This window comes from Benincasa hispida, chromosome 12, assembly GCF_027475165.1.
Source record: "Benincasa hispida cultivar pf3 chromosome 12, pf3_genome.v1.1, whole genome shotgun sequence".
In the NCBI taxonomy this organism is placed as follows: Eukaryota; Viridiplantae; Streptophyta; class Magnoliopsida; order Cucurbitales; family Cucurbitaceae; genus Benincasa; species Benincasa hispida.
The window spans coordinates 56310113-56322720 of NC_143489.1; the positions used below are offsets into that span (position 1 = coordinate 56310113).

The 12608-nt window shown below is 31.9% G+C and overlaps 1 protein-coding gene across 3 annotated transcripts; it reads right to left on the minus strand.

The window, feature by feature from the left end:
- Window positions 1-1019: 1019 nt before the first annotated feature.
- Window positions 1020-9428, minus strand: LOC120067054 (uncharacterized). Of its 3 annotated transcripts, none has more exons than XM_039018427.2 (14): window positions 9066-9428; window positions 7625-8003; window positions 6736-6910; window positions 5647-5730; window positions 5327-5568; window positions 4992-5211; window positions 4663-4742; window positions 4499-4583; window positions 3661-3792; window positions 3440-3553; window positions 3295-3342; window positions 2202-2286; window positions 1664-1720; window positions 1020-1553 (listed from the first exon to the last, which is right to left on the minus strand). In XM_039018427.2, exons 2-14 carry the CDS (start codon window positions 7843-7845, stop codon window positions 1441-1443), a joined length of 1656 nt encoding a protein of 551 aa, XP_038874355.1. In that variant the 5' UTR covers window positions 7846-8003; window positions 9066-9428; the 3' UTR covers window positions 1020-1440. The 3 variants fall into 3 exon arrangements, with proteins under 3 accessions (XP_038874355.1, XP_038874356.1, XP_090164136.1); XM_039018428.2 differs by having other exon boundaries at window positions 9071-9298; XM_090308010.1 differs by having other exon boundaries at window positions 7625-8522; window positions 9066-9244.
- Window positions 9429-12608: the final 3180 nt, after the last annotated feature.

Genomic DNA, 12608 nt, shown 5'->3' on the forward strand with positions numbered 1-12608 from the left:
ATATATATATATGGTTAATCGAACACAAATATTTAACTTTCACACATTGATTATTTTGCATATCCAAACACATATATTAATTATTCCAGATATTTAAAACTTCCATATATTTAAATCCTAGATATTTAATATTCATGCCCATGAAATAATATTTTGGTTCCAAATTAACTAATTAAAAAAGTAGATTAATTATAATTAAATTAGTTTCCTTAATTTTTGGTCACCGTTAAAATTAATTGAAAATTTAACATGATAATTTTTCAAAATTAATTAACTGAAAATTTAAAAATCTATGAACTAAATAAAATTAAACTCAAAAGTAAAAAAAGTAGATTAAAGTTGTAATATTTTGAAATCTAAGAACCAAAATGGAAAAACTAAGGACTAAAAAGGTTTTTTTCCCCTTAATTCAACCACTTAAATAGGGATTTCAATTTTAGTCTCAATTTAATCTCCATTAATTCAATCACTCATTTTAAATTTTAAAAAGAAACACAGTAAAAATATCTAAAAACTCACTATTTGCAACGAAGATCACTTTAATCCACATTGAACAAAATAAATGATCGATGCACAAAATAGACCAGTGAATATTTTTTTTTTATCAAAACTCAATTGTTTTTTGTTCAAGAAAATAGCACTAATTGTTTTTCTTTGAAATTCTATTAATCTTACTTTACAGGCTTACACATATTCCACTTGTCATTTTCGTGCGTGCGTATATATGTAATAAGAGGTAACAATTGCAACATTTTATTCAAGTTTTTAAGTGATGTTTGATGAAATTAAAATGTTAGTTCAAATTTGATAAAACTTGGCGAATAACATTGTCTATAATTTGGTTGTTTGCCAAATAATAATAGTAATAAGGAAAAGAAATCAAACTAGGATAATTTCTTGTAAAAATGAATGATGGAAGAACTAAGCCGAAACGTTTCGAAGCAATTGAGATATGGAAGTTATGAACCAAAATTGAATTGAGTAAGAGTTGAGAGAGAAGAGAAAGAAGACAGACAATAGAATGTGTTAATATGAATCTAAAATTTCCATCATATGTAAAATGATACAACTATCAACAACACAGTAAGTTAATTACAAGAACAGTAATGCTAGAATTGAACAAAGGAAATCTTTGCAACTTGCCAAGAGGGGTTGGAAGGAAATAAATAAGAGAAAAGAATAAGAAGTCACAAGTTTTTGAGTTTGGAAAGAGAACCTATACCTCCATGGAAATATTTTACAGAGGCCAATGGAAACAGATGATCCAAGGAGCTAATGTTTGATTGTCTTTAATCACTCCCAACAAATTAGGCCTTTGCCCTCTAAAACCTTCCACTCCAAAATTTACCCAAATATCCAAAGTAGCAGTTAAACAAAAGGGTAGTCTCACACCAAAAAGTATGATTGGTCTTCAGAACTAACTTCGTCAACGGGCTAAAGTCATGAGTGCTTCTCATTAGCGTTCATCGGTTTCTCGGGGACTTCTAGTTGCGGAGGCAAGAGTTTCAGAAAGCTTCCTTGAACAGGTTGATTAGCCATTGCAGATTCGTTATCTGTGGTTGGAGACCAAAGTGACAACTTAAAAAGACATTAACGAAGGAAAGATCTGACCAACTGAAAAGATACTTGAGAAATGAAGGTTTCTCGAGGGCTTAAAAATTACCAAAAAGTGATTTGATGGAAGGTCTTTTAGATTTCGCGCTCTTCTTTTTCAGTTCAGCTGTCAATAAAAGCAGTAGACAAGTCATGTAAGATTAGTAAAATCGGCCATGGAAATGGATATAGTAAAAGATAAATATTTCTTCTGATTCTTTTTTAGCTTTTGTTCGGCCTACAACCTCTTGATGGTGTACAAATTAAACCAAATTCTTTTGTAATTATAGCCTTCTAATGATTATTAACAATTGGAGGGCTCTTCTTTATTAGTTTTCTGAGAGCCATATTCCCTTAGGCTGTCCTATACATCTTTGTTTCTTATAAATAAAAAACCAAAAACAAAACAGTTTTGTGCTACACATTTTTGTCACAAGTTTTCATATTTAGTTATGTATGAACTAAACATGCAAGAGAAAATATTTGGGTTGTGAGAGGGAAGTGAAAAGAAAAGAAATATCTGTTGAAATTTTGTTCTTCAAGTATGTAATAAAATTTATACCAACTACAAGAGAAAATATCGTAAGAAGGTGTGCCGAGAGAGATACCAATTCCAGGCAATTGATTATCATCAATGATTTCAAAGTTTTTGTACGTATAACCTACGAAATTGATATCCTTCGATGACAACATCTGCATTAAATAACAAAAAGATCAGCAAATAGGCAGCATATTTATTAGCAATGTCTTAAAGGCCAGTGATTTGCAGGTCACCATCTGTCTGTATTAAATAAGAACTAGGTTATATAAAACACTGGCCTTACACACCTCCCCAAACAAAAAGACAGAAAAAAATGGTCCGCATTGTTAAGAATCGAGAAAAGATAAATTTAGTTGAAAAACCAAAGAGAAGAATCAATTTCGCTAGACTCCAGACCTTTTTCTCACTATCCATAAAATACTATTACCCGCCCGAACCAAATAAATGAAAAAGTCGCAAGAAAAACAGCCTGCCAAGGAGTCTCTCCCAGTTTCAATTCCAAAATAGTCCAGACCATCTGGTCAATTAAGAAAATAGACGATCTCGACACCACTGACATGCCAAATGTTTGTTTACCTCGAAAACTGACTCCCAAATGGCAAGAATCATACTGAAAATTCAAAAAACAAAGGGGTATTTTTTAATATAAAAAAATATTTAAACTTTATAGCAAAAAGTTCCTAAAGTAGAAAGCACTTTCAGAACTTTTTGTTATAAAGTATAAATATTTTTGGAATTTTTCCATTTATAAGAATTTCCCAAAAACAAATCTATTCTTTTAAAAAGAAATAAAAGAGTCAACAGTTGTAACATTAAGTCTCCAACCAGTTGACCTTATTTGTCTCAATTACAAAAGTTGCCGACTATCACACAATATGGCAGTAAAATAAAGCCGCTTCTCAAACTTCAAGTCAAACCAATGACAAAAGTCAAAGAAAAATCCAGCAATCTTATCAAGTATCTTCAGCCAACTCCCAAAAGTGGATTTGATAGAAATAGCCACAACAGAAAAAAGAGCCTACCATCCAGCATATTAAGAAACTTTAGATGCAAGGTATAGAATGGCCACAGTAAACACTTTTGTCACCGTAAGATTAAAACCCAATTCCAATAGTTCCCAATAAACAAATGATACATGATCAGGAGTCTGACAAACTAACCTTTCTCCATGGACCTGATTTTGACGAACTTTGAATTGCGTTTTCAGTCTATCACAACATCAATAATTAGATAAATGGAACAAGTTAGCACAAGGGTAGCAGAAGCATTTCTGCTGTAGATACAGAAAATGAATTACTCGCATACCTCTTCAAACTTCTCAAAATTTTGAGTATCCAATTCATCATTGACCTCAGGAATAAATGCAGCTTTCATTTGATACAACTTATCCCACTCAATGCCCTTGAACCAAGGATGTGCCTAGAAATAATAAGCCAAATCAACCAATAATTTAATTGTCGCTCTATTTTAGGAACTCAATATGTTAATGATGATCCAAATTCAGAACAGAACACACCACACATCACCTTTATTTCGTCTGCACCCTTGGTCCCAAGCCTTTGTTCAACATTGCATAAGAGTTTACTAATTAGATCCTTCGCTTCTGGAGAGAGCTTTGCTTCTTCTGGAAATTTCAAATGAGTTCTCCAATTAACTATCTGCACCATAGGTTAAAGAAAAAAATTACTAACGAATGAGAAAACATCAAATCACTAGACGATTCCTAAATAGTTAACTAAGCTACACAAATTAGAGATGATTTATCCAAATTACACCATGTCCCTATCAGACCGTCATTTTCCAGTCTCAGGGTATTGAAATAAGAAAAGTTCCTCTGTTTACATATCCGAAAGACAATGAAGTGTTGAAAATCATTCTCCCCATTCTAATAAATTATTTGCTTCAAGCTGAAAATAATTATGACGGAATTCCTATCCAAAATAGTAATCAGACTCGTCAGTTCAACAATGACATTAACCTAAACAAAAGTAGAAGACACCTTTCCCATTTATCCATTCTTCTTGTCTATTTCAATTTTTAGTTTAACATTTTGCTTCACTACATAACCAGAGACTTGTACCAATCTAAAATTAGTTTTCATTATAGACTAAGTTAGTAACATCAATACTAAACTTCTCATTTTCAATCTGATTCTAAAGTAATTCAGTATGCATTAACAATAGAAGTTCTATTCCAATTTCTACTTGTTTTTGTGGTTGACTTTCTTTTTAATTCGATCACCAAATCCATTCTCATCCAGTAAACATAAACCAACATGCATGTGATGTACTCCATAAGATTTAACTTAAATTCATGTTAAGAAATCAAGGATCATAGCATAATCTGAAATTAGTTCCACATTACCTTCCTACAAGTTGACATTGGCTCGTCTGAGTAAAATGGTGGGAATCCCACAAGCATTTCATACATGATGGCACCGAGTGACCACCTGAAGTAATTTTAGCAAAATGATTGAAAGATTCTTTTGAAATATAAAAACAAATTGAATAGAGCAAAAAGATGCTAACCAATCACATTCCATTCCATATCCTTTCTTCAGCAAAACTTCCGGGGCAATATAATCAGGCGTTCCAACTGTAGAATAAGCCTGCGTCACAAATCACCTTGATGTCAAATACAAACTTCAGGGAAGCAACAAAATTTTAGCAGTAAGATATGTGGTTGTACAAGGTTTAAAATGAGAACTTCATTAGAGAGAGAGAGAGAGAGGGAGGGAGGGAGAGAGAAAACCCTAGAAGAAACAGAGTCAAAAAGAAAAACTTTTGGTTCATCAGTTCATCAGATTATAAGTGACTAATGTCTACAGATCTACCATACATGATATTGAACTACTTACAAGCATCCGCCTATTCCTTTGCCAATGTTGTAGTTGTTCCTGTTGTGTGCGTTTTGATGCCACAGGACGCCCATCACTTTGAAGAGCACCACTGAGGTTACTTCCCTGGGAAAAATCCTTTTCTTGGAGGTTACTACAATCTAATGGTTTACATAATCCAAAATCCGATAATTTCATATGGCCATCCTTGTCAAGAAGTAAGTTATCCGGCTTGATATCTCTGCAAAGCACACAGGAAATAAGGGTTACTCCCAATAAACCATATATGTGCCCCCAAAGAAAACAACCCAACGGAATTAATCAATTACAGAATAAATCAAGCAAGAAATATCAACCTATGAATATAATTATGTTTATGGATTGACTCGATAGCTAAAACTGTTTCACCAACATAAAACCGAGCCTCATCTTCGGTTAGAGTATCTTTCCTCATCAGCAAAGTCATCATATCTCCACCAGGTAAGTATTCCATAATAAGATATAAATACTCTTCGTCTTGGAAAGAGCAGTACAGCTTTACAATACAGTTACTGTCAACCTCCGCCAATAGATTCCTTTCAGCTTTCACATGTTCGACCTATAGTCAAATAATATGCATTCAATAAAACAGTGACTAAAGCTGTATATAGTGTCTATAATGCTAATCTAAGCATACCTGGCCTCTTCGAAGCATCTCTGATTTCTTAAGCTTCTTCATGGCATATACATGGCCAGTTGCTTTCTCCCGACAAACTCTAACCTGTATCTCAATCAAAAGGGAAATGTGTCTCATAGAATGAACAATAGGCTAACAAACTGTCATAGACTGTGTGCGCATGAATCTAACATCAAACACTAAAATATGTAGTCAGCCTATTCATTTAACCATCAATAAAGAGGAGACACAAAAGGTTGAAGGGATTTGGAGTCCAAAACCTAAACGACAAGAAAAGGTAGAGAACAAGAGTATAATCCCATTTCCCAGAAGTTCTCCGTGGTCCACTGTTCTTCCAATGGATGTAAAGGACCTCCTCAACACTATCCATGTGGGTCACCCTTTGGGAGTGGCAAAAGCCTTATTGTGGAACCAATCTCGGGCCTTCTTTTGATCTCCTTTGGAAAGAGAGAATCAAAGAGTCTTCTTGGAAAAAAACAGGGGGGGAAAAAACTCCCTTTTGACGCGTTCTTTGACTTCGTTATTTATAATGCTATCTCTTAAGTGTAAATTCTCTAGTCACTTTGCTTCTCACACTTATGCTTCCCTTTTAACCATCTTCCCCTCCGCCCAAATACTTAGAAGGCCAATGGTTCACTCTGTCTGCACACCACTACGTGCTAGCCAACTCATCCATAAGCTGCTTTCCTTATTGATCTTCAAACCATAAATCCCATCAAACATCCTAAGAATGTTGAGCATATGTTAACTTCATCTATTGCTGGCAATGCCATATATTCGAACAATTACATATATGGAAACTAAAAGCAATCTCATTGCCAGCCAGACTATCCCAAAGCCAAAAGGAACCCCAAGTGGGGAATATGCACCAATGCAATAGCAAAAAAGAAAGACGATATACATGATGAGGTATTATTCTTCACTTTGACCAGCTCCAGCTATTAACATTTGATACTTTACCTTTTCTGCTGAATTTACTAGAATTAGCAGCCAAGTTAAGAACAATGCCAGATCTCACTTTAAAAGCTAACCACTAGCAGCCAAAAAATGAAGTAAGATAAACTTTAATGTTAAAGAAAGTATTCATACCTCTCCAAAAGCACCCCTCCCTATCATTGTTAGTGGCTCAAAATCATCAGCACCCATTTTATGCCTTTGAAGACGCATATACTCTGTTTCCTTCTTCTCTAGATGCTTAAGCAGGTTGCTTTGCTCTTCTTGAGAAACCTCAGCATCAGCCAACTTCTTTTCTAGAACGTGGCGTCTGCAAAGAAGCGGTGAAAAATTTACTACAAGGTACAAAATTAACAAGTACATATAAGATTAATTAAACAGCCAATGTGACGAGGACTCCAATCAGTTTCTGGGAAAGAACTACAGGCTGACCTAACAATGCGAGTGTGTGACTGGAATAAAAAGCATCTGGGAACAAGATTGAGCAAAGACTACAAGCACATTGGCCAAGCAGTTTTAACAAGTGTTACATAATGCTTTACATGAAGATGAAAAAACAGCAGACGGAGACTGGAAAGACTAAGGAGTAGAGAATACTATAGAAAAATAAACTAAGCCCACAAATATTTCGCTGTGAGCATTGTTTTTTTTTTTTTTAATTGACCAGAATATTTCACTAGAAATTTACCAGAACATTCACAAAAAACAAATACGTTAAAGAGTAAAATAAAAGACATAATTATGACAAGTATATATTTGAATTACAGAGGAAATATTAGTACCTCAAAATTAGATATGTGCTCTTACGACTAACGGTTAATTTTAAAAAAAGGTGTGTGTAACAGAAATGCCTTCCCAAAAGTAAGTTAAATGCATAAGAACATGGCAGTGAAAAGAGCCTGGACAGTGGCTCATAAGGAGAGGTAATGCAAACTGACAAGTACACAGGTAGGCAGGAAAATTAAAACAATGAAGGGAACACAAAAGCAAAATTTTTGGCCCATACAACCGTAACAAATCCAACCTCTCTCTCCTTTCTTCCAAGCTCTTCATTTGCTTCTTGTAATGGTTTTCTATATACTGCTTGGCAGCTGCGACCTTCTGCTTGGTGACATTTGAGGGCACATCTTCACTGGTTGGTGCTCTTGATCCATCTCTTGCATTGCCTGTACTCTCCTTATTTGTTGAGGGCTTTGGCTTGTCTTTGGATCTAAACTTATTAAACCAACACCTAGTAGCTTCCATTATATCATGCAATTAATATGCTAAGTTCTAATCCACACCTCCCAATATTCATTTTAATTCAACAATAATACATGACATAGTTCACCCAGTACGTAGTGGACAGCAAATATACATATATTGGAGCAGTACGTCTCCAGTAGGTTAGATAATGTGATTTCCTGCATGGAGAAAAATATCTAATAATGAGAAGAGGATAAATAATACTAAAAAAAGAGAATTTAAATTAACATATCATTCTCGGTGGTGAAATAGAAATAATAAAATGATACAATATCTTTTAGTTAATAAAACATAAATCATTGTTTTCCACGAGTCTATAGTCAAGGCATTGATAAATGGATAAACTTCTTAAAGCCTCCAAGCTTTCTGGTAAGCATTTTCCAACAACTTAATGTTACAAAGCAATACACTTCCTGCAGCCAGCAAACTTCAGATTCAAAAAGTAATGGCCTCGTGATATATCAATTCAGTTGCGGTTTATGTCAGAGACTCAAAGTGGAACAAAAGCCTCCCTTAAATGGTAGTTAACAAAATTTTAGTGCAGTATAAGTATTACCAGACATAAAGCGACCAGCAACAAAAATGATGCTTCAGCTAGTATCTACTGCACCAAATTACTGACCGGTCGGATGGTCAATCCAGAACGCCGTCCAAAATTGTTACGAGAGCTCATTAGTCTGTTGGTTATCACTTATCAGATTATTATTTATTAGCTATTACAATTGTGTTTGCTCATTTTAGTCTTTCCAGTTCTAAAATCATGACGCACAGACATTTATTTTATCGAAATTTGAAAGTTTGGACCGCCGGACAAGAGACCGAGTCAAACTAACCTCCAAAACTACATCCACTTCTTTTTATAATCTCAGAAAAATTAAAAAGACCACCACCAAATCCTCCTTCAAATTCCGATCAACAAAAATCTCCAAGAAACATAACACACAACCACCAAGCAAAAGAACATCGAGAAAGAAAAAGATACTCCTCGCGAATTAAAATCATTTCAATCCACATTCTCCACGGAATTTGACCAAAACGAAAATCAAACCAGATCAATCAACTCAAATTAAAAGCAAAAAAAAACGAGACCAGAAGACACATCCGACCTAATAGATCGGATAATGAACTGAACAAGCATATAACTGAAAGAAACAAAGCAAATCAGGCATTGAAGGAGAATTAGACAGCGGAAAAAAAGGTGAGTGAAAAGGAGAAAGTACCGTACAACTTGTCCGAGAAGAAACAGCAAGAAAACAATGAGAAGTGAGGCGAAACCCTAGAGAAGAAAGTGAGGAAATGTACGGACCGCGATTTCGGGTGAAGAAGAAGAAGAAGAAGCAGTGAAGAAGAGGAACACTCTGTCTTCATGATTCGGATGCCCCATTTTCCCTCTTTCTTCTTCTCTTTTTCTTTCTTTCTTCTTTTAGCTTTTTTTCTTTTTTCTTTTTTCTTTTTTCTTTTTTCTTTTTTCTTTTTTTTTTTTTTTTTTAATTTTAAAGATGAAACGGTGCTTTTTTATACGCGTAGACTGGTTGCTTCATTTTCATTTTGCTGTTTCGCATTACTTCCCTTCCCACTAATCCAAATCTCACATTCTATTTTTTATTATTATTATTGTAAATTAATCTATTTTCTCTCGTTTATTATCGCGATAAATCCCATAAATACGTGGATTATTGATTTTAGGTTGGGAAAACAACTTTTTAATTACAAATTTAGTCCTAAAACCCGATCATTTGATTTTTATTAAATTAACCTTATAAATGAATGACCTAATTAGTTGCCCTTAGGATCATATCTTAACTCTTTAAATTATGAATTTCACCACTAAACAATTTTCTTAATCTTGCAATGCAACTTACCTCTTAGTCTCAAATGTCTTTAAATTTCTTTGTTTTCTTATCTACTTTTTGTTTTAAAAAATCAAAATAAATTTTTAAATTAAACAAAAGATTAAAAATTTGACTAAGAATTGAAGCTTTTTTTTTTTCTTTTGAGGAAAAAGGTGAAAATTATAGTATTGAATTTAGGGATAAAATTAGGAGAGAAAAAATCAATAACATAAAACTAAAACAAAATCATTATCAAATGAACCTAAACTTTGAGATTTATGTTTAATTACAAATTTAGTCTCTCAACTCTTAAATTTAAAAAAAAAAAAAAAAAAAAAAAAAAAAAAAAAGATGACTCTTTAAATATAGGAACAGAGGTTTGAAGTTTTATTGCACATATAATTTAAATTTACATCTAATAAATAAAATTAATTTTTAAGAATGTTTAATTTGTCAGTAACTTATTAAACATGAAGTGAAAAATTCAATGTTTTTTTTAATAATAGGAGTGGAGGATTCAAACCACATACTTCTTGATCACTAACATATACTAATTTAGTAACCACGGACCTCTTGATCCTCAATACATACAGATGTCATGTCAGTTGAGCTAAGTTATACAAACCTTAGAAGCGTAGAAACTGAATTTAAAATTTAACCCCCTTTTTTTTAAGACTTTCTATCCTTAAAATTTCAATAATTTACTTTCTAAATTTTAATATGTAACATTTGATTGTTTATTTTCAAATTTTCACTTTTCAGTCCTTAGAATTTAGTACGTAACAATTCAGTTTTTTTCATAGAGTAGATAAGAATTTATTATTTGTACTTTAAAAATGATACAATTTAACCTCCGCAATTAAGAAAAAAAAATCATCAAAATGAAGGATCAATTGTTATTATATAATGTTGGTGTTTATAATTCATAAACATATTTGGTTCTAGTTAGATTGTTTTTTGTTTAACTTTTTAAATGTTTAATTTTGAAAGTAAATAATTTTAGAAAAAAATTGAAGTGTTTGCTAGCCTCTCAAGATAGTTTTTGAGACATTTTCAAAGTATATTTTAAATCGTTTTTATCAAAAGATTTTAAATAAAAATTATTTTTTTGAAAAAGCATATTTTCTCTAGTCAATCCAAATAGAAAATAGTTTGTAGTTTTCCTTTTTCTTTTTGTAGTTCTAACATAGAAATGATTGGAGATTTGATTATTTAATTTTTCTACAATTAAATCTTTAATCTCAAGTTCAATAATTCGTTGAATTATGTTCAAATTCAAAGTAAAACTTCTTCAATTAAATTATGTTCATATTCCCAGTAAAATTTCTTTTACTTAGAACATTAATTAGAGATAATTTGAATACGTGGTTATGGGTTGAATTTATATGTAGATTGATGTATAATTTACAAGGGTGTTCAAAAATCTCGATGACTCGAAAAAACCATTCGGATTCAAATAAATGAAAGTTTTATGGGTTGTGTTGGATCATGGATTCACTTAATATAACCCAAACCAACATCAACCAACTCGAACTTATTATTAACTTTAAAATATTTATTTATTTTATTACTTATAACACAATTATTTATATATATATTGATTTTAATTTTGTTTAATTTCATTATTGTTTGAATAATTTATTATTCAACAACTCTTAAAAATAGTTTCTTTACGATTCAAAAATAAAATTTTCATTACATAAATTGAACTTGAGTTTGTAAATCTTAATTCAATATATGAAAATAATTAAATTAGATTTTTATGTATTTACATTTTACTTATTTTTAAAACAAAATTTTAAATGAATGACCCGACTAACTCGAACCAATCCAACCCAAATATTTCATGGTTGGGTTGGATTCATTTTTTAATTTGAGTTATTTGAGTTCAAGAGAGGGGAATTGAAGCGTATGACAAAATTTAAGGTTTCGTTCTGAAAAAGTAAAAGTGTCCAGTAATAAGATTTATGGCAATTCATGACATGCACATGGCCATAAATTTCTAAATCTCTTATTTACCTTTGTCTGATTCGTAGTTATTGTTATTGATGAAACTACAAATACATGGTAAGTGTAGAATCATAAACAAGGTATGTATACGGAGTCTGATTTTCCTCAAGAACAACTGTCTTCTTGATTTTCCTTATGGAGTTAAAGCAATCTACATATTTTATTATCTTCTTATATTCTGTTTAACCACTTTTCGTATTAATCTCACCTTAATTAAATATACATATTTTTCTACTAAATTTATATTTTAAATATCCATATATTATCAATTTTTATTTTATCTAATCAAATTTTAAATTTATTTAAATTTTTGAATTGTTTTTCATTACTTTATACATATTCACTTTTATTCAAATCTTTGAATTGTTTTTCATAATTTTATACGTATATTTTTAATAAATTACTTGTATATTTATCATATCCTTGAAGGATTAAATTATTTTGTTTAATGACCATAACTTTTGTTACTCACATATTGTGGTTTCTTTCACAAGCTACTGTTCTTGCTTTGGCTTTACAATGGATTAGACTCCTAGAATTCTCATTACCATGATTTTCGAAATCTTGAGGTGCATATTCCATCAAATTCATCGTTTCAACAATTTGTGGAATATATCTAAGGCAAACTTTTTCCCTCAAGTGAGTTAACTATATCTCATTTGACAATGTACCAAATTGGTTCTCTAATTCGAATCTTATTAGGATTATTGAAGATAAATATATTTTGTAGTTGATGTCAATTTTATCATAATCCCCCCAAATTGATTTATGTGTACTGGTTGACCATGTCTCATCTGTTGTCAATACACTGTATTTGAATAATGAAGATATCGAACATTCTTCCCAACCTCATGAGGAAAACACTGAAATCGTTGATTTTCAATATTTCGAGTCCTTTCAAATATGGTATTCCCATTAGAG